The sequence below is a fragment of the Littorina saxatilis genome, linkage group LG5, assembly GCF_037325665.1.
Source record: "Littorina saxatilis isolate snail1 linkage group LG5, US_GU_Lsax_2.0, whole genome shotgun sequence".
Classification (NCBI taxonomy): Eukaryota; Metazoa; Mollusca; class Gastropoda; order Littorinimorpha; family Littorinidae; genus Littorina; species Littorina saxatilis.
In genome coordinates this window covers 38764754-38787785 of record NC_090249.1, presented here as the reverse complement: position 1 = coordinate 38787785, position 23032 = coordinate 38764754, and the positions used below count along the sequence as shown (strand labels likewise).

The following is a 23032-nucleotide window of genomic DNA, read 5'->3' as shown; positions in this document are numbered from 1 at the left end:
CACTGTGTAATGGTTTTTTGTTTGTTTGTTTGCTTAACGCCCAGTCAATCGCAAAGGATCATCTCAGGGCGGCTGTGTAATGGTGACCTAGATGAATTTTGATGCAACCTAAATTTGTGTACGTAAACTAATGACAAAATTACATCATCCTGACAATAAAGTGAAGTTTAATAGTGAAACACGTATTTGAACCAAGATAGACAACAAATATAAATGTTGATGTAACTTTTGTTTTATTAACTTGAATTTGGTCATGGAAATGACAATAAAAACGCAAATCATAAAAAAATTGTACTAAACCAAAAAACAACAAAAAATAAGAACATTTCAACAAAAGCAAGAATGCATTAATTTGTTCCAACTGTCTTCATGTTACAAATACGTACACATGCTTTGGTTTCTTTGCTACTAGCGTTCCACATCACCCCGGGATAACATTTTTTACCAGCACTTCAGGGTATGACCCAGTTTTTGTAAGCATTTGCTGCAAAAACATGAGGGTGCATTCACTGAATCGTCTGAAAAGCGACTTATACGACTTTTTTTTTTTACGAGAATGTGATATGAGGCATACATGATCTGACCATTCATACACATGATTATAACTGTACCTTGTTTTGCAAGCAATGTGACTGTCATTTGTTGTGAGTTTGTGTGCCTTTGAACATTTTCCTACATTTAAGTCAATTTTGTTTAAAACCAACAACAAATTCAAACGAGATCAATAGATGACTAGTTAGGTCGCAATCAGACAAAGTAGTGACCACAATTTTCGAGTGGCAAGTTAAATTGGGTACGACACTGCACCAATGTGCCATCCCGGTTTGTGGTGCTGGGGTTTTTTCCCAGCAAAGGTGCTGGTTCTTATCACTCAAAAAAAACTAATTGCCTCATTACGAGCTAACTAGTCGTATATAATGGCAATGAAACACAATGGTCCGATCAAGAAATGATCGAACATTAATTAACTAGCAAAGCAAATATTGTTGAAATTTGTTATTGGTTTTAAACAAACCCGAGTTAAATGTTGGAAAGTGCTTGAAGGAATACAACAAATGATAGTGACATTGCTTGCCAAACAAGGTACAGTTATTGTCGTGAGTATGAAGGGTTAGATGGATGCCTTGGACAGAATCATGCTCATAAAATCAAATCGACATGAACACATCTTATAAGTCCCTTTTCAGATGATTCGATGAATGCACCCTCATGTGTTTGCAGCAAATGCTCGCAAAAACTGGGTGTTACCCTGAAGTGCTGGTCAAAATCTTTCATACCGGTGTGAAAGGAATGAGTGTCCGCCGGAACCAGTGTCCTACCTAATACAGACAAAGACGGACGCGGAAGGACGCGCATTCCTGGACTTAGGTTTAGCTGTCCCCCAGTCCTCCTTTGTATGTGTTAGCTAGGACACTTGTTCCGGGGGGACATTCGTTCCATTTACACCGGGGTTCCCGGTGTGTGTTCCGTTTGTAACAAAGAGACCATTCAACCAAGCCAACACTACTCGCTAAAAGCAGTTGAAACACAACCTTGCATACTGGTGTAAAAGGAACAAATGTCCGCCGGAACCAGTGTCCTAGCTAGTGGCATTATATACGGACATTCGTTACTAAACCTAAGTCCAGGAATGCGTGTCCTTCTTTGTCTGTTATCAGGTAGGACACTGGTTCCGGTGAACACTCGTTCCTACCACACCGACACATCACACTCTGGCCCACATTTAATGTACAAATGCGAAATATTCAGGCTTTAAAGTCTAATTTAAAAATCTTTAAAAAAAGGGGACAAAACTCAAACGAATTTATATGATTATAAACTTACTGCCTATGCATGTACCACACAACCTAAAAAGGAAATAATGCAAGATCTCCCTCCTTTTTTTCTGAATGCATAGTATTTAAAAAATAATAGTTTGACTTCTGATTCATTCCTACAAAGCACAATCTGTGACATACGCTGTTGTTTTAAATCGAATCTTCCCAATGATTAGGGGAAAAAAAGAATGTGTGTTTGGGGTTTCATGGCCTCTAAAAATAGGGTCGATCCTCACACAACTTTGGTTCTTATTTTTTCTTCCTTTCAAAAAATATAGTTGACGGTAAATCATGCTATTTTTTTTTATATTTTTAATATTTGTTCCCCCAAATCACAAAAAAAAAGTTGTAAGGTCGGTCGGGAAACCCCAAACACACCTCACACAAACAATTTTTTCCAAGGCAAAAAAGTATGATCCGGTTGTGCGACACGACCGCGAGAGCACTTACGGCGCATACCACTACAGCGTATTCCATTACCGCGAGAGACACTACGGCGAACATACCACTACCACGAACGTCACTATCGCGAAGATGCTGATAAAGCGAGTCGACTTTATGGCGCATACCACTTCCGCGAGGTGACATTACCGCGATAGGACATTACAGCGAGAGGACAATTTGACATTAAATTTCATGAGGGAAATAATGCCTGGTATTCTCGCGATGGTGGTAGCAGTATGCTCGCGGTAGTTTGTTTGTTTGTTTATTTGTTGCTTAACGTCCAGCCGACTACGCAGAGCCATATCAGGACGAGGAAGGGGGGGATGAAGGGGGCCACTTGTCAAGCGATTCCTGTTTACAAATGCACTAACCCATTACTTGTGTCCCAGCAGGCTTTAGTAAAACTAAATTAATACCTACTGGAAGATTACCAGTTTCCAGTATGTTAAAATAGGCTTAACCTATCTACTGCTGGACTTACATCAGAACACTAACAGATTAAACTATACATGAATCGCGAGACAAGCGGCAAGAGAAGAGATTTTTGGAAAAAAATACAGGTGAATGAGCAAGAAGGCAGAAAAAAGAAAAGAATTCATGAAGAAAAAGAGAGCATGACAGGAAAGAGGAACCAAAAATCTGGCACTCACTTTCGGATATCCTCTCACCGCTTTCATTCTAGTTTACATGGTTGGTATTTGGTAATTGGAATGATGAATGGACTGATTCTTCATAATATGTACATAACTGGCTAGCAACTACACCATTTGAGGGATATGCTCACAGAGAGAAGTCGTGAAACGTCACTCACTTTCGGATGTTCTCTCTGCTCGGGAAGAATTCACAGCATACATCGCTTTCCTTTGACATGAGATGAGATGGGAATTTTCCATGAATCCATTGTTTACATTGATATGATACGCTGACAGAGAGAGTCATTTACTTCAACAGGTTTACTTTTAAATTCATTCGTCATTCTTTTTCATGTGCACATGTAGCCAACCTTTAGCTTTGCCGTGTTCAGCCTTTGAGAGCGCTTTCTTCCTTTGTTTTCTTTCATAACTGTCCGCCTTCATCCAATTGCAGCTATGAAAGAAAATGAAAACAGAAAGTGCTTTCAAGCGCTGAGTAGGGCAAAATTGGCTACATTAGCCGAAATCTCAGAAAACGCCACATGTTTCGGATGTCCTCAGCGCTTTTGTTTACATTGATATACCGTCGAACGCAGAAGAAGAAGAAGAAGTTTACATTGATATGACAGAGAGAGTCTTTACTTTAACACGTTTTTAATTTTAAATTCATGTGTCATTCTTTTTAATGTACGCATGTAAGCGTGTTAGTGGACGATTTGGTTCTAGAATCATATATTTATAAATACATAATTCGTTGACTTCAAAAATTGAAGACATTTTGTAGAAAACATGCAGGTGAATGGACTATTAGACAGAAGTGAACAAAGAACAAATAACCTGTGGGTGCTCTGCAGGTTAAGACAGAGGGGAGGCTTCTGAACATCACCCGCAGTCTCTTACGTGTCCCACCTGGGAACTTACAAGAAATAACCCCCCAACCCCAAAGGCAATTCCAATCAATTAAAACAATCAAGACATTAGAAATAAACATATGCCAACAGACACAAAAACGTAAACCAATCCCACTATCACTACTACACCCCCACCCCCCCCCCCCCCCCCCCCCCACCCACATACTTTACTTTATTTGGTGTTTAACGTCGTTTTCAACCACGAAGGTTATATCGCGACGAGGGAAAGGGGGGAGATGGGACGTGGAATAAACGCCCATCTCGATTTGACCAAAAGCCATGTTTTGATGACCGATCCAATTAACGTATATTGTTCACATGTTTACAGAAAATCAAGAACCAAGTTTGTTCGCATGTTTACAAGAAAATCAAGAACGACCATGGTTGTTTACAATACATCAAGAACGAAGTTTGTTTGCATGTTTACAAGAAAATTGAGAACAAAGGTTGTTTACATTTTTACAAAAAATCAAGAACCAAGTTTCTTCGCATATTCGCACAAAATCAAGATCTTCAACCAAGTTTGTTCACGCCATACAAGAAAATCAACAACGAACATGGTTGTTTACAATTCATCAAGAACCAAGTTTGTATGCATGTTTACACAAAATCAAGTGTAAAAAAAGTTTTTAACATTTTTACAAAAAATCAAGAACCAAGTTTCTTCGTATATTCGCACAAAATCAAGATCTTCAACCAAGTTTGTTCACAGGCATACAAGAAAATCAACAACGAACATGGTTGTTTACAATTCATCAAGAACCCAGTTTGTATGCATGTTTACACAAAATCAAGTGTAAAAAAAGTTTTTAACATTTTTACAAAAAATCAAGAACCAAGTTTCTTCGTATATTCGCACAAAATCAAGATCTTCAACCAAGTTTGTTCACCGGCATACAAGAAAATCAACAACGAACATGGTTGTTTACAATTCATCAAGAACCCAGTTTGTATGCATGTTTACACAAAATCAAGTGTAAAAAAAGTTTTTAACATTTTTACAAAAAATCAAGAACCAAGTTTCTTCGCATATTCGCACAAAATCAAGATCTTCAACCAAGTTTGTTCACGCCATACAAGAAAATCAACAACGAACATGGTTGTTTACAATTCATCAAGAACCAAGTTTGTATGCATGTTTACACAAAATCAAGTGTAAAAAAAGTTTTTAACATTTTTACAAAAAATCAAGAACCAAGTTTCTTCGTATATTCGCACAAAATCAAGATCTTCAACCAAGTTTGTTCACAGGCATACAAGAAAATCAACAACGAACATGGTTGTTTACAATACATCAAGAATCAAGTTTGTATGTATGTTTACACAAAATCAAGTGTAAAAAAAGTTTTAAACATGATTACAAAAAATCAACAACCAGTTGTTTGAATGTTTACAGAAAATCAACAATCAGGTTTGTTCGCATGTTTACAAGAAAATCAAAAACGAACATGGTTGTTTACAATAAAGTGGCTTCGTCCAATTTGGGATAGTATGAGAAAGTTTGATTTGAATATTTTACTTGATTTGAATTTTTGACTGGCTGTAAATGAGAATCGGCTGTATTTTTATTACAGACGCACGTTCAAAGATTGATGCATACAATCATGGTATATTTATTAAACTTAATCGAATACATCTAAATGAAAACTTAAGTTTTGTAAGCCATCATTAGTACTCTCAATTTGGTCCACGTGTTTCCAATTCGGTCCACCCCTGTTTTCAATTTGGGATTCAAAGAAGGCATCGAAGTTATCAAAGTTTTCGAAGATGTGGGAGGAGCAAGCAGTTTTTTTTTAAGTCTGTACAACCGAGACTACAAGACAGGAAGTTGGGGCCATGTCTGAAATGACGTCAATATCGAATGCAGCCCAGTGACGTAAAATTAACAAGTCGCGTAAGGCGAAAATACAACATTTAGTCAAGTAGCTGTCGAACTCACAGAATGAAACTGAACGCAATGCAACGCAGCAAGACCGTTTACTCGTAGCATCGTCAGTCCACCGCTCACGGCAAAGGCAGTGAAATTGACAAGAAGAGCGGGGTAGTACTTGCGCTGAGAAGGATAGCACGCTTTTCTGTACCTCTCTTTGTTTTAACTTTCTGAGCGTGTTTTTAATCCAAACATAGCATATCTATATGTTTTTGGAATCAGGAACCGACAAGGAATAAGATGAAAGTGTTTTTAAATTGATTTGGAAAATTTAATTTTGATAATAATTTTTATATATTTAATTTTCAGAGCTTGTTTTTAATCCAAATATGACATATTTATTAATTATATGTTTTTGAAATCAGCAAATGATGGAGAATAAGATGAAGGTAAATTTGGATCGTTTTATACATTTTTTTTAAATTTTTTTTTTTTACAATTTTCAGATTTTTAATGACGAAAGTCATTAATTAATTTTTGAGCCACCAAGCTGAAATGCAATACCGAAGTCCGGGCTTCGTCGAACATTACTTGACCAAAATTTCAACCAATTTGGTTGAAAAATGAGGGCGTGACAGTGCCGCCTCAACTTTCACGAAAAGCCGGATATGACGTCATCAAAGACATTTATCAAAAAAATGAAAACCACGTTCGGGGATATCATACCCAGGAACTCTCATGTCAAACTTCATAAAGATCGGTCCAGTAGTTTGGTCTGAATCGCTCTACACACACACACGCACAGCGCCAAAAACTTGTTTTGGAGCTTCTGAAGACGTTAGATGAATAAAACAAATGAGGACTCAGTTTTGGGTCCCCATTTGGGTTTAGGTCCTCAATTTGAAGGTGTGCAACAGTTGCAAGTCCTGAATGGTGATCATATGCTAACACAACAGACACACACACACATACACCACGACCCTCGTCTCGATTCCCCCCTCTACGTTAAAACATTTAGTCAAAACTTGACTAAATGTAAAAAGCAACAAGAGAACGGATTGTCACATGAACCAGCTTTCTTTATTTACTTGGATATTGTGGGAGCTGTTTATACTTTTTTGTTATAAAATCCGCAGAACGTTCAAGATCAAAAAGAGATTTTCAAAAGAATAACATCCTGAAAACAACGAAACGTGTGTCCTAAGTCTTTCTGGGATTTCCTTTTGAAAATATAACACAACAGGCGACAGTTTTTGTTCTCTTGTGATGCCGTTTGAAGGCAAGTTTTTGTTGTTTTCTATCTACAAAACAATTACTCAATCATCCAGTTTACCAGCCCTCATTCCCAGGGAACTTCATTTTGTTTTTAGGGACATAAACAGCGAGGAGGATTTCTCCTAGGGTTTGTTTAGTCCCGAATTGGACACACATTGTGTCCCAATTTGAACGTACACCTCATTCCACGAGTCACCGACTAAGATACGATATTGATCGGTTTGAGTCACATATTTTATTGTAAAAATAATAACACAATCCCTTACTTTGTCATAATTTTTTGTCATGGAATAAGAATCAACGTGGTATATGTCAAGATACGCTGTCATTAAGTATTTTTCGAGGGAACATGCTGGTGGACAAATTCCGGAAATGGACGCTCATTGCAAATAAAAGGCAATTGACAAAACATGATCAACGAATACTGAAGTTCTTTAGGAACTAATTTTTTTGAAAAACGATTTAATTTGAAGCTAATTCATTAACCCTTCAATGCCGCTTACTGGATAATCTGTCATCAAATAGATTGCTAGCTGTACCGTCTTCAATGGAAGTGTACGTTCATTTGGACCAAATTGGAAACACAAATCAGGTTGTCCCAAATTGGACGAAGCCACTTTACAACAAGAACCAAGTTTGTTCGCATGTTTACAGAAAATCACGAACCAAGATTGTATATGCATATTTACGGGAAATCAAGAACCACGTTTGTTTGAATGTTTACAGAAATTCAAGAACTACGTTTGTTCGCATGCTTACAGGTAATCAAGAATGACCAAGATTGTTTGCGGGTTTACAGGAACCCTTTCAGGAATATTTATCAAAATAAATCAAGAACAACCAACATTGTTTGCATGTTAAAGAAAATCAAGAGCCAAGTTTGTTTGCATGTTCACAGACAATCAAGAATCAAGTTTGTTTGTATGTTTACAGGAAATCAAGAACGAGCAATTTAAGGCTGTTTGCATGTTTACAAGAAAATCAAGAACGAACAAGGTTGTTTACAATACACGTTTGCAGAAAATCAAGCTCCAAGGCTGTTGGCATGTTTACAGAAATTCAAGAATGAACATGGTTGTTAAACCAATTAAAAGTTAAGTGCCCCTAACCTTCGTTGTGCAGTCCAGAAAAGTGCAGGTATTAACCAGGCGGAAATCGTAATCACACCACACATCGTGAAAAACAAAACTAATGTCATCATCAAGTGACCACAAGGTGTGAGTAGTTATCTCTTCATTGACACATGCAATTCTTGGAGTGAAATGTATCATCATCAAGTGATCTGAAGGTGTGAGCGGGATGAGTTATCTTTTCATGGATACAATGCAATTCTTGGTGTGGAATTTGTCATCATCAATGATCACAAGGTGTGAGAAGTTCTTCTTTTCATTGACACAATGCGATTCTTGACATGGAATTTTATACCTTTCCATTCCCGCCCTTTGAGAGCGCTTTCCATCGCAATGGCTTGTTCACAAGCTCTTTTCCCCGGAACTTTGTGGTCGCGGATGAAGGTATTCAATGCCCTGTCAATGGCACCATTTTCAGCATCTGACCATTTTCTTTTCTTCTGCTTCTTTTGGGAAATTGCCTGTTCACACTCATAGTCAGAATCCTCATCCTCATCTGAGGAACTTGGATTTACAACAGTTTTCCTCTGCACTACACGTTTTTGTCTGTGCACAGAGCGTTTTTCTCCGTTCACCGAGCTTTGAAATGCTGGTGTGTCATTTGTGACACATGTCTTGTCACCAATATGATTGTCAGACGCTGCAGCAGTTTCTTCAGTTCCACTGGTTTCCTCATCTCCACACTGCTCATCTCCACACTCCTCTTCCATCTGATCTTCCACATCAAAATTGATCGTATCAAAATCTTTTCCTTTCAGATCTGATATCTGCCCTGTGTTGATGCAATGGAGAACCTTTGAGACCTTTGCAGTTTGTAGGAGATCATCAGGCAGCCTGTAGAAGGACCTATGAACACGAATATCATGTCCGAGAAATGTTGCCAATATGTCTTGACTGGTTTCACTCAGTCCAAGAACCTGACTGAGAGTTGCTAGTTGTTGTCTTAGACGCGTTGATGTCAGAAGTTCTGGATGTTTGGCACCAGACTCATTGGCAAACTTTCTAAGACAGTCCGTTCCTCTCAATGGATGAGCACACCCAGGCATTGTGAACAAGAAATCGCCGTCCGTTTTCCTGTTTTCCAACAGGAGAATGACATTTTCCTTCATCTCCTCAGTCAGCAGAACGGGAACTTTACGACCGCTTTTCCCTTTGGTCTCCACTCTGACGTGAGTTCGAGAAAGCTGTCTTTCAAAAGCAGACAACGATTTGACCACCTCTGATTCAGCTGTTTTGGCTTGTCCTGGATTCAAAGCTGCCTCCACTTCTTGCACCTTGATGCGCTGCGATTCCCCAGATCTTCTTCTGTTAAAAAGAATAATCTGGGTCAAGGACACCTGTGCAAGGAGCTTGTATGAGGAGCTTTGCTCCAGGGACTTTTTCGCCTCTTTGGCAATGGTTTGCAAATGGCAATGCACCTTTTTCACATCTTCAGTGAAAGGAAGAAGTTTTGGTGTGTTGTACTTTCTCGAGTCCAGAGTGTTGTGTGCATGACCAGCAATTCGGTCACACCATTCTTCTTCATACAATGCGAGGAAGTTTGTACACTTTTTCTCCTTTGCATCATCTTCCTCTCTCAATGCCTTTGATTTGAGAATCTTGCAGCATTTTTTCAGGCTGTACCCTACTTTTAGGGCAAGAGATGGGCGCTTAAACATCCCTGTGTCATTGTCGTAGCCAGCAATTGCTTTCACCGACAGGAGGACAGACTCAAAATGACAAGGGTCAAGACAGTCTTCAATAGAACGAATATTGTCATGTTTTGTGTGTTGAACGAGCCTGCCTAGTTCCCTCATTTTGTTGGAAATGTAGTGTTTTTTGTGTGGTTCTGGGTGTTTTTCCAAGAGACGGTTTCCATATTCGAGTATCAAACGATCTCCCTGAACAACTTCTTTGACATCACAGTCATTCATGTCGACAAGAATGTTATTTCTCAACCTCTTGTTCTGTATTTTTACTGGCATGAGCAGCTTGCCAGCACCAATACCCTTTGCATCAGATTCTTTACCTTTTTCTGTAGCTGCTTCACAAGTTTTCTGATGCTTCCAAAGGATGCGCTTTGAATACAAGCCAAGACACACACCACATGTCACATAGTCTCCCTGCTTCTTCTGTTTGGAACGGTATTTGGGAACCAAAACACCCCCTCCCTTTTCTACACATTCATAGTTGTGATTGAAATCACCTTTCTTTGTCAGCACTGCCCAGGCTGCTCTCCTTTCTTTGCTTTTCTTGTTCTTTGAAAGAACTCGCGCCACATCAAATTCATCACTGTGCATGTCTTCCAGGTGTCTAGCGATTTTAGGGTACGATTTCTTACAGTGCAGACAAAAGTGCTTTTTAGTTACAGCACGATCCATTACAGCTGTTGCATCACTGCCGATTTCTTGGAAAATGTCACTTTCATTGTCACTGTCATTAACAGTAGATGTAACAGTATATGATGTGTTATTACCAGTAGATGTAACAATATCTGGTGTCATTTCTTTGGTAGTCCCTGCACCATCTCTACTCTGGAATCCACTGGGCATTCCTCGTCACTGCTGCTACTGCTTTCTGGAAAATAGTCCGAGTCGAGGTCGCTGCATTCACCATCTGAAACAAGCAAACATTTTTTTTTCAATTGTGTAAAATATAATCTCTAATGCTACTTAGGCCAAAACAAACAAAAGTGTGTTTAGGGTTTCCCGACAGACCCCATTTTTTTCCGCCGACCCTAGACTTATTTTTTTTGGCTCACGAAACCTGCACATGTTTGGCATCGTTCGAAAGGTGAAGCCTTGAATTTCCGTTTGACGTCACCTTTGTGGTCGTTATTTCTTTCACGGAAACACACGAAGGCGAAAACTCGGTCAACCCAAATCGAGCTTTTATCAGACGAGCCGTTTCATTGGCCGAATTATGAATTGTTTTCATTGGCTTAGGCACCCTGCACCAGATGTTGACTTCCGCGTGTTCGAGTTAGAATTTGCGAACTCTGACATCAACTCAACTCAACTCAATTTTATTAATCCATATGGAAATTACATTGTAACAATAATTATTTCCAATCAAAAGAAGAGAATGCATAATAAAGAAACATCATAAGAAAATAAATGAGTATGATTATAATGAGTATGATCACAGTCTCACTAATGCACAGTCATCCGTCAAGTCAAGTCTGCCAACACACCACTCACTCACACAACAACAGCAGCAACAGCAATACAATTTAACACAAGAAGGGCAAAGCCCATACGACTCACATGCTTTACACATTTTTCCTACCAAAATACATGTGACCTTGACCCAAGGTCAAGGTCATCCAAGGTCATGCAACACACAGCTGTTAATTCAAGACACAGGAAGTACAATGGTGCTTATTGGCTCTTTCTACCATGAGATATGGTCACTTTTAGTGGTTCACTACCTTATTTTGGTCACATTTCATAAGGGTCAAAGTGACCTTGACCTTGATCATATGTGACCAAATGTGTCTCATGATGAAAGCATAACATGTGCCCCACATAATTTTTAAGTTTGAAACAGTTATCTTCCATAGTTCAGGGTCAAGGTCACTTCAAAATATGTATACAATCCAACTTTGAAGAGCTCCTGTGACCTTGACCTTGAAGCAAGGTAAACCAAACTGGTATCAAAAGATGGGGCTTACTTTGCCCTATATATCATATATAGGTGAGGTATTCAATCTCAAAAACTTCAGAGAAAATGGGAAAAATGTGAAAAATAGCTGTTTTTTAGGCAACATTTATGGCCCCTGCGACCTTGACCTTGAAGCAAGGTCAAGATGCCATGTATGTTTTTTGGGGCCTTGTCATCATACACCATCTTGCCAAATTTGGTACTGATAGACTGAATAGTGTCCAAGAAATATCCAACGTTAAAGTTTTCCGGACGGACGGACGGACGACTCGGGTGAGTACATAGACTCACTTTTGCTTCGCATGTGAGTCAAAAAACCATAATTCCAATAACAAAAAGACGTATAAAAATCCACATCCACATCCACGCACACACAAAGTATACAAAGCACCACATGTCGACTATAACACTACACATTCGAACACCCAGCAACAGAGCACAGCATCAATGACAGAGAAACATGATCGAGGCCTCTAACATGTGACTGGTTGAAAGCATGGATAGCTCTGGGAACAAAAGAATTGCGGAAACGTGACGTTCTAGCAACCAGAGCACTCAGTCTACCACTTCTGTCAATGCGTCGTGAGTCAAATTCAGGTTTCAGTGGGTGTGTCTTGTCAGCCAAAATTGAGGTCAGTCAGTCGTCTCTGGCAAACTGATTCAATGGTCTCCTGTTTCCTGCCTACAACAGATCCAGCCCTCTTGACTAGCTTTCCAAGCCTGTCACTGTCCTGTTTACTAAGGTTACACCCCCCCCCCCAGCACACACATGCCTATGTCAACACGCTACCAACAGTGGACAGATAGAACATCTGCAGGATGTCATCACGGACAGAGAACGATCTAAGCTTCCTAAGACAGTACATGCGCGTGTGCGCTTTCTTCAAGATTTGGTCAGTGTTGGCATGCCAAGACAGCTTGTTATCGATCGATCACTACACCTAGGTAGCGATAGCTTTCAACCTGTTCGACTTCAACACCAGCTATCACGATAGGCTTGTGTGCTACTTTTTTTCTTCTAGTGTCAAAAATCATTTCTTTGGTTTTTCCTGTGTTCAAGTCCAGGTAGTTCTCATCGCACCAGTCCACAAAGCTGCTAACTTCTTGTCTGTAGTGTGTGTCGTTGTCGTCAGTGATCTGTTCTGTAAGTCCAGTATCATCAGCAAATTTGTCGATGAAGCATGACCCGTGAGATCTCCTGCAGTCAGCAGTATACAGGGAGAACAGAAAAGGTGACAATACTGTCCCCTGCGGAGCTCCTGTGTTGGTATTCAGTACACTAGATAGCACGGTCTGCGGAGCACCGGTGTTTGTGTTCGGACCATTAGATGGTACTGTTCCAGCCCTAACAAACTGGAGTCGATTGGTCAGATAGTCTGTGACCCACAATACAGTTGGAACGGTAATTTTCATCTTCAGTAGCTTTTCAGCAAGGTGAGGCTGTATCGTATTGAACGCGCTAGAAAAGTAAAAAAAACATCAGTCTAACACATGTTCCAGGTTTATCTAGATGAGAATAGATACTGTGCAACACATGTAAAACGGCATCCTCAAAACTTCTACCCTTTCTATAGGCAAACTGCCACAGATCCATAAACTCCGCGGTGAGCACCTGAAGCTTCACTAATACTAGTTGCTCAAGAACCTTCATGACACCAGAAGTCAATGCTACAGGTCGCAGGTCGTTCATCACTTTGTCCGGGGTTTTCTTTGGAACTGGGACGATGCAAGAGGTTTTCCACAGGGATGGGATTTTTGACTGTGACAGAGACGTGTTGAAAATCACAGTGAGAATTGAGCAAAGCTGCTCAGCACAAAAATGTAGGACTTTTGGTGTAATACCGTCCGGGCCTGCTGCCTTCTTAGCATTAGACTTCTTGAGCTGTTTCACAACGTCTTTCTCAGTCACAGACATGATTTCGCCCTGCTCATTCACAGGAGTGTTCACGAGTCGATCGGTCAGTTCAGTCCTGGTCTGGCTGAAATCATGCCTGTCAAACCGATTGTAAAACGCATTGATCTCGTTCACATCATAGTCACTTGGAACAGAGCCACCCTTGCCACTACCCTTCTTACCCGTGTACCCACTCATCATCTTCATACCCTCCCACACCCTCTTCATATTGTGGTCCTTGAAATTTTCTTCTATTTTCTCTTTATATTGTCTCTTCCCTTCCTGTATCACAATATTCAGTTTCTTCTGTATGTTCTTTCGTTCTTCTTTGTCCTGAAAGTTCATTTTCTTCTCATTTATGACAGCCTTGATGTCCTTAGTAATCCATGGTTTATTGTTCGCGTACACCTTCACAGTCTTTTTTGGGATGGCCACTTCCTCACAAAAGGAAATATAATCTGTTACAACATCGGTGAGTTCATCAATATCAGCAGACGTTTCAGTGAACACACTCCAGTCAGTGCAATACAAGGCCCCCCTCAGAGCATCGGTCGCGTCATCAGACCACACACCCACTGTTTTCTTAACTGGTGGTACTCTTTACACTAGAGGCATGTACTTCGGGATCAAATGCACTAGACAGTGATCGGATTTGCCTAAGGGGAACAACTTGCGGCAGTTGTAAGCACCACGCACATTCGAGTAAAGCAAATCTAGCGTGCAATCACCATGTGTAGTACAGGTAATGTGTTGTTCAAACTTGGGACCAAGTGACTTCTTCAAGTCACAGTGATTGAAGTCTCCTGTGATGATATATTAAGCGCATCGGGAGCACTTGTTTCGAGGGTGTGCACATGACTGGTGATGATGTCAGCAGCAGCGGCAGCATTTGCAGAAGGTGGAACGTACACGACAGAAACCATTACTTTGGTAAATTCTCTGGGCAAGTAGTACGGCCGTGCACTCACTGTGATAATTTCAGCGTCGGGAGTGCACTGTGTGTACTTGACTGTTGAGTTGTTTGGGTTGCACCACTGCTTGTTGATGTAGACGCAGACACCACCCCCTTTCTTTTTGCCCGATTCGTTAGTCCTGTCTCCTCTGTAGAGACTGAAACCGTCCACTGCTACATGGTCGTCACTAGTGGTGCTCTTCAGCCATGTTTCTGAGAAACACATTATGCTGCAGGTGTGGAAGACATCCATGTACTTTACAGTGGCAGAGAATTCGTCTGCTTTGTTGACGAGTGATTGTACATTGCCAGTGATGATAGTAGGCAAGACAGGCTTACATTTTCTCTTCTTGTTCCTTAGCCGCACTCCACCTCTCTTTCCACGTTTTCTTGGCTTCATCTCTGATGGCAGGACCAGTGTAGGCGGTTTCGTAAACTTGGCGATATCTTTTTATTTACGGAATAGAAAATGCCCAAACTTGGGAGGAAGTTCAATACAGTGAACAAGTTTGGGAAACGACGAAAGAAAAAGCAAAATTCTAAAGAAGTTAGGAGTACTGAGCCTCCGGATCGAGGTCAAGTTCCGATCGCGACCACATCATCGTTTTTTGCGATCGATCATCATGTCATCATGTGTTTTGTTCTGTGATTTTTTGAGGATTACTTTCAATGACAACTTTTCAAGAAAAAAGGTTGTATTAGCCGCGATCACCGTATAGGCCGCAGGGCTCTTGTGCGGCTTAAAAAGTAGCGGCTAATATGCCGGAATTGAAAATTTTAATAATAAATTTTAATTTGATTATATATTTACCCAACTCACATATATAGCAATTTACTTCAGTCTAGTGCTAGGACGCTGAAAGGCATCACCTTGGTAACAAGGGGAGGTAACCCTGAAAAAAAGCTACCCTGACCCCTTAACAGGACAGTCACGTGACTCCATGACCTTGCCGCCATCTTTGAATCATTCAACCGAAAGCGAACAGAAAAACTTCCCTCTTTTTTTTAGGAAACACCAATAACCCTCGAAAGCGGGGCAGGTGGGAGGGAATTCACAATGTGAGTTGGGTAAGTATATAATCAAATTAAAATTTATTATTAAAATTTTTAATTAAATTACATTCTTATCCCAACTCACATATAGCAGATTGCTACTAAAGGCGGTGGGATGCTCAAACTATGAGCTAGGCAAAAAGTATGCCCTGCTGCAACCATTGCCGGAAGCGCATAAGAACCGTAATGCCGTGCGCTGGAAAAGCCACGCAGGTAAAGGTTGATAAAGAACTCCTAAGATATCCAGTAGAAGGAGTCAAGGACTTCTGAATATCCTACCGATTTTAGCACCAACGTAGATAAGACCCTATCTACCCTTGTGTTCAAAAACGATAAGAGTAGTTTTGCTTAAGATCTTAAACCCCTTGTAAAAGACAGGAAGGAGCATAGTGATATAACTGGTCAGACTCATAACAATGGATCGCCTATGGCGAGAATCTTATGAAGAGGAAAACTATAAAACCATCAGAGATGGTTGTCCTAGCTGTTGATGCCTGACTAAGAAGTCTGGCCGCGAACGACGAAGAAGAAGAAGTCTGGCCGGAAACAGAGTGAGGTAGAGAGCCTCTATTGAAACCTACATATCCCTGTAAGCCAGAGAGTGTGTGAATCTCGCTACCTCTGCGCGCTGCAGCTAGGAGTAAAAGGAAGAACATTTCACGTAATGTTTATGAAGGCTAGCAGAATGCAGCAGTTCAAAACATGTGAGGCATCGAAAACTCCGAAACCAAAAGACTCAGACTTGTCTTTCTGTGATCTTTTGTATTGAACCCTATCCAGTATATGGTCTCTCTGTAAAAAGAGACCTGTCATCTAATAATGCGAGCTAAACAAGTCACACTGACAAGATTAGGGAGAAGCATATCCTAATTCACGTAAGGCCTAGAACAGTCTGGACTGAGCCCGAAGGAGAATTGTCCAAGATACAAAAACACTCCCCCCCCCCCCTTTCTTAACCTTACTGCCTTATCTCAAAAGGCTAATGAGTGAGGAGGAAGGACCTGTTTGCGAGAGTGTGACAGAATGTCACTGATCCTGTCAAAGAAAAGGCTGAAGTTCTGAGAGGAAATCAAGCACCAGAGAAGACAACCCTTGTCCTCAATGGCTAAGGGATTGGTATCAGTGAGAGCTAAGAACCCATTTCCCTAAACACTGTTGGCTTGTTTAATCAAGCGGAATGCCTTGGCCACTGCATCCACCAGACTAGGTAACCGGAGACCTGTCGGTCACTGAGAATAGGCTCCGCCCAGACCCATGGGTATTTCGGCCTGTTGGACCTCCGCCTTTAACAGAACAACAATGAAGAGAAATGCAGAACATATGAATTCTACTTGCCAGTACCTGAGGCAGCAGGTTTCTGTGGCGGTTTGGACTTCGGGCTGGGCGTTTTCTTGACAGCAGCCTTCTTTGCTGGTGACAACCCATCTCCGTTAGCAGCATCCTCAGTGGCGGGCGACGCTTTAGCTGCAGCAGGTGCTGGTCGCTTCTTGGCTGCCTTTGTTGCAGGGGCTGTTGCTGTTTTTGGAATCAGAAAATGATGAAGAATAAGATGAAATTATTTTTGGATAATTTTATAAAATAATAATTTTAATTACGATTTTAAGATTTTTAATGACCAAACTCATCAATTAATGTTTGAGCCTCCAAGCTGAAATGTAATACCAAAGTTGTGGGTGAGCAGAGTTTTCAAATACATAGCAAATAAGATGCCACATTCGCCTGGATGACTTGACATAGCTGCTCCCTACATGTCACTCAATAATTATGGTCAATTTGTTTTTGGTGAAAGATAGTTGACCTTCTGTTCACAGAACGGAGTGTAAAGAACAGGGATTAACAAAAAAAGTATAATAAAAACAAAATTCTTCCTGGGACGGAAATCCGTCAGGGACGGAAGAAATCCCACCCCTGGGTACTGCCAGTATTATAGGTCTTGAAATAATGCTCTTTACTTTCAATTTCAGAGCAAACGTTCCGCGCAGTATTATAGGTCTTGCATGCCTAGTGAAATGATGGTCTTTACTTTCAATTGCAGAGCTAACGTTCCGTGGCACAGTTAAAGTTCTACAGGCAAGCAGAATACAAGTAATAACACCTACGTTTTGAATTGTCCTTTGCGTCCTGTTCCTTTGGCTCTCCCTCTCTCTCTCTCTCTTCCTCCAATGGCCCTCCCCCCTCACTCGTCCTGTCCCATTCGATGGGCGAGATCTCCCGGCCATCAGCGTGATGCTTCTTGCCCTTCTCCTCGTCATCATCGTCCAGGTCAGACAACCCTTCACACAGCACAAAACAACGCTGTCTTAACACACGTCCTTGTCATTCTATGAAAACTGTGCTTCTTGTTGTCAAATCTGATCAATAATCCTAAAAAAATGGCTAGAAGTTCCCATTCGGCATGCCTCACTTCATATTTCCTTTAATACCAACAATGAAATGAATACAAAGAAGACAAATAACATCAAGTACAGCTGCTGCATGAGAGAATACATTAAGTCTTCAAATACCACTGACTTTTCAACACTGCAACATGTAAAAATAAAAAAAATAAAAAAAACCATTGTTTGACTAAGCATAAGAAGATAACAATGAATTTCAAAAGAAAGTATCACCAGCTAGACTGAGAAGCAAGAGCTCTGGAAGGACAAGTGAGTTAGAGAAGCAAGCTGAAAATGACCGTTACTCCAGCATGACACTGCCAAGGCTTCCTTCACGCATTGCTTTCTTAACAACACAAAGAAGGAAAGTTAAGCCATAACAACGCAAACAAGGAAAGTTAAGCCATAACAAGCGTGAAAGCAGACACACACGATGTGTTTAGTGTGGCAACAAGCCCTAGCCACGTGTACAACCAACCTGCATTGGAATCTGTGAACTCTGACACAGCGCTGCCGGCCTCGCTGCGTGTATTGTAGGTGATGCCCTCCGCCTGACTCATCTCCCCCTTGGTTGTCTCCTCCTCCTCTTCCGCACTGAGAGACAGGTTCACCTCGTCCTCTTCCTCCTCTTCTTCTTCATACTCCTCCTCAAGCTCCTCTTCCTCCTCCTCTTCTTCCTCTGTCACAGCGACAAAGCCAGACACAGCTTGACAGAGCACACCACATGACAGCTGACACAGATAACATCACTCTGGTCCTGACATTGATAGAGCCAGAGAATGCTGATAGCATTTAAAGAAAACCAACAGGCAAAACACCTTGCTTTGCACACTATCATCAGAGGAAGTATAGTAGAATCAGTCACATCAAAGGCAATTTGAAACACACAGGAACACCTAACAGCAACGCATCCATTCAATAAAAAGCTGAAACATCCTTCCTCCCTGAAGTACAATAACGCAACCCACACACGTGTAGAGATAGACTCCAATGCAGTCAACAGTGGAAGCTGAAGAGAGTCATACAGTAATGTAGCCTACAGGAAAATGACATACCTTCTCCCTCCTCCTCCTCCTCTTCCTCTTCTTCCTCCACCGGCTCTGGTTCTTTTACAGGCGCTGGCTTTGGTTTGGCTTTGGCGGGCTTCACACTGGCAGGCTTTTTGGCTGGGGTCTGCGACTTGGTTGCTGCAATGTCAAGACCCATTGTGACTTGGTTGCTGCAATGTCAAGACCCATTGTGACAAATATATAATAAAAACAAAATTCTTCCTGGGACGGAAATCCGTCAGGGACGGAAGAAATCCCACCCCTGCAATAGCTAGCTAGCTAACTAACTAACTAACTAACTAACTAACTAACTAACTAACTAATGAGTATGTACAGAGAATGACTAGGGGGCATAAACAATAGAGCCAATTTATTTTTGAAAAAAATGCCGGCCTGTACGGTCTTATTTGGGTCTGTACGCTTATTTGATTTTGACACCATCATGCACCCTGTACGCTTATTGAAACCCTATACGATTATTAGTTTTTCATGGTAATTTGCAGTCTGTAAAATCATTCTGTCAATTGAAATCGTCATCAATCAAAATCCGTAACCTTATTTAACTGGATTGATCAATAATCGGCCATTACAGCCACTGACTTTATAACACAACGCGTCATTGGTTGTTGCTAAGAAATTGCTTTCGGAAGGAGCCAATCACAGACCACCTACCAAAAAGCAAGAGATCATGCGAAAACAAATCTCGATGTATACACAGAGAATATAGTTCTTAGATGTAAACGATTGATCTGATCAAAAGGTCGTCTGCTGTTAGGCCTAAAAAAAAAATGTTTGTGTACGGTAACCCAATCCTACCTAATTTTTGGGGCCGACCCTAAACTTTTTTTTCTTGTTTTTTTTCTTTTTTTTTCTCTCGTTTTTTCTTCTTCTGTTTTTAGTCTGCGTCGTAAAATCGCTGATCGTAACCTTCGTTTTTTGCCTTGTGAGGAAAGTAACGAAAATTCTCTTGTGTTTTAAAAACAAAATCGGACGAAAATTGACCAAACAGGACAAAAATGAAACAAATGAAAAAAAGAGAAAAAAAAAAAGTTTTTCCGACCTACCCTCCCTATTTTTTTTCGGCCATGTAACCGCAAGCAAATCTCATCCACGAAAAAAAAAAAATTAGTATGCAAGCTGATCTCTGCATACACATGCAAGCAGAGTAAAAATGCACGAATATGCAATGTCAGAATGTGCCCCATTCGCAAAACACTGTAGCAGACGACACCCCCCCCCCCCCTCTCTCTCTCTCTCTCTCTCTCTCTCTCTCTCTCTCTCTCTCTCTCTCTCTCTCTCTCTCTCTCTCTCTCTCTCTCTCTCTCTCTCTCTCTCTCTCTCTCTCTCTCTCTTATCCCAACCTTTGTTGACTTCTCAGACATCTACTAAAACACACAAAGAGTGCAGTTTGGACTAGAAAAGCCACCAACATCACATGACTCCAGTCTTGCTGTGTCAAGTTCTTCATTTCAAACCAATTGCTTCTAGGCATACTAGTATACTGGAAACCTAAAAATCACTTATACTCTAACACTTTATTAAATTCTAAAAACTCTGTATCTCATTTTGAACCAACATACAATAAGTTTAAGATCATACTGAAACAACATACATGTACATCATGATTAATTTTTAAGAACCTCGTGAGTCGTGACTCCGTACTATTATTGAAACCCTGTACTTTTATTTATTTTTTGCACAAATGTAGCACTGTACTATTATTCAGACCTGTACTATTATTGATTTTTGAGCAAAATGCAACCCTGTACTTTTATTCAAACCTGTACGTTTATTCGGAACCTGAGAGTACTTTGGAGATACTTGGCTTTTTTCTGTGTGCAACCTTGTGGAACAGACAATATCAAATCACAACAGGATAAATCTTTTCACCTTCTACCTGGCAACCACATCTGGTCATCAGGAACATTTTGTTTCTTCTGGTATTTTCGTCAACGAAAAAGAAACCTGTGAGAGCACTTTATATTTAAAAGGAAAAAAAACAAAAACATTTTGGCGTAGCATTTTTGACGGCGTTGTAGTGAGCAAAGTAAAGTTCGGCGTAGCAAAATACGCCAAAATCATGGCAGTTGGCAGGTCTGCTATCCGTATGTACGTTATTAAATTTTAACCGCAATATCCAACATGGATGTGAACCTCAAGCTTACCTGAGCCTGTTGGTTGGAGCTTTGCTAAAGCCAGTTCAACTAGCCTTTGCCCCCTGCTAAAGCGGGGCAATTTGGGTGCTCTGTACATCATGTATCCTGAAAGATAAACAAAACACAATAAACTATTAGTTGTTACCCGACACTCTCTAGCTTTTTCCCGCCGACCCTAGATTTCTTTTTTTGCAGTTAAAAAAAAAAATACAATAATAAAAAAAATAAATGAAGATAAAATATTAAACAAATGACAACAAAAAAACGTACAACTTTTTTTTTGTTTTTTGGTTGGCCTAAGGGAAACAAATTTATGTATTAGTCATAAGGAATTGATAGGCGAGAAATCTTCGATTATGGTTTTAGAGGTTCGGCCTTAGGGAAAGAAATAATCAACTGCCTCAGCATTGTATGGAAGAGGTCGTGTAGAGCCCAACCCCCCGCGGGTTAGGGGGAGTCCCATATTGGTTGGGACGAGAAAGAATTTACCCGATGCTACCCAGCATGTCGTTAGAAGCGACTAACGGTTCTGTTTCTCCTTTTACCCTTGTTAAGTGTTTCTTGTATAGAATATAGTCAATGTTTGTAAAGATTTTAGTCAAGCAGTATGTAAGAAATGTTTAGTCCTTTGTACTGGAAACTTGCATTCTCCCAGTAAGGTCATATATTGTACTACGTTGCAAGCCCCTGGAGCAATTTTTTGGTTAGTGCTTTTGTGAACAAGAAACAATTAACAAGTGGCTCTATCCCATCTCCCCCCTTTCCCCTATCCCCCCTTTCCCTCGTCGCGATATAACCTTCGTGGTTGAAAACGACGTTAAACACCAAATAAAGAAAGAAAAGAAAGTGTAGGGCCCACACTTTCTTTGAATGTATCTTGCTCCCATCCTTGGATGTTTTGACGCCATGGTGCATCATGGCCGATTTCCGCATCATCGGAAGATTGAGATTCGGTCTCACTATCGAAATCAAAGTCACTCAGATCGCTTGAATGCACACTCGAAACTTCCGAAATCGATAAGTCACTCTGCCAACTATCGGAATCAGCACCATTGAAGTCATTGTCACGATTTACTGGGTCAAAACCGTGAAAAGACGTGTCACTATCACTGTCAAATAACTCCATTTTGAATCCACGAATCAAACAAAAAAAATCCGAACAAATTCCGTTCACAAAAATCGAAAACACAACCAAAAATGTCAAATTTATAAATTCCACGGCAGCCATCATGCTTTACTCGAAGGGGCTAAACACGTTTTCCGGCGAAGGAGAGCTCCGAATATCCGCTAACCCTCTTGCACGTCACACGAACGGTGAAGCGCGGTCCAGGATTTTTGCCAATCTTGAATCTACAGTATCTCTCAAACAAAACGTGTGTATTCGCACAGTATTGTGTTGCATGCAGAATGAACAGCGCCCTGAACTTTTGGCTTCAGGAGATTTTTTCTTGGAAAATCTGCTTTTAACAATCAAATACAAATGTCATTGCCGTCTAGCCGTGACTGCGAAGAGCCGTATCAAGACGGTTTTAACAATCAAAAGGAACAGATGTGCAACGTTCAGGGCAATCACGAGAAGCTCCATTGACGAACTCCACCCCACCGTAACCATAAATGTAATAAAAATTACCAAGTTCAGAGCGCTGTAGAGCCTGACATTTTATCTTTAATTTTGTAGGACTAGATCCAGCTTTCGCAACCCACGCGGCACGAGCAATGGAAGACGTGCTTTTCTGTTTTGGCTTAATTATATTGAACTTGAACTTAGATTCCAAACGCCGGAAAAAAGTACAAGCAGATCGAAGCACGGGATCTGAAAACATTCTTACCTT

The 23032-nt window shown here is 40.6% G+C and overlaps 3 protein-coding genes across 3 annotated transcripts in view; 1 reads left to right on the top strand and 2 right to left on the bottom strand.

Moving 5' to 3' along the window:
* The window catches only part of LOC138967074 (choline transporter-like protein 1), a 98065-nt gene that overhangs the window by 20279 nt on the left and 54754 nt on the right, over window positions 1-23032 (top strand). The window lies entirely within an intron of this gene.
* On the bottom strand, window positions 3970-10358 carry LOC138965944 (uncharacterized). The gene has a single exon (XM_070338026.1). It carries the CDS (start codon window positions 10356-10358, stop codon window positions 8310-8312), a length of 2049 nt encoding a protein of 682 aa, XP_070194127.1. The 3' UTR covers window positions 3970-8309.
* LOC138965878 (uncharacterized) lies at window positions 17452-21299 on the bottom strand. The gene is made up of 4 exons (XM_070337972.1): window positions 21210-21299; window positions 19051-19182; window positions 18474-18674; window positions 17452-17893 (listed from the first exon to the last, which is right to left on the bottom strand). Exons 1-4 carry the CDS (start codon window positions 21295-21297, stop codon window positions 17685-17687), a joined length of 630 nt encoding a protein of 209 aa, XP_070194073.1. The 5' UTR covers window positions 21298-21299; the 3' UTR covers window positions 17452-17684.

Bases quoted from the DNA above. Each gene is read 5' to 3' on its own strand.
- LOC138965944 (XM_070338026.1), bottom strand. From the start codon at position 10,358: ATGCACAGTGATGAATTTGATGTGGCGCGAGTTCTTTCAAAGAACAAG.
- LOC138965878 (XM_070337972.1), bottom strand. From the start codon at position 21,297: ATGTACAGAGCACCCAAATTGCCCCGCTTTAGCAGGGGGCAAAGGCTA. The intron at 19,183-21,209 runs GTAAGCTTGAGG...TTGACATTGCAG, and splicing joins GCTCCAACCAACAGGCTCAG to CAACCAAGTCGCAGACCCCA. The intron at 18,675-19,050 runs GTATGTCATTTT...TCGCTGTGACAG, and splicing joins GGAGGAGGAGGAGGGAGAAG to AGGAAGAAGAGGAGGAGGAA.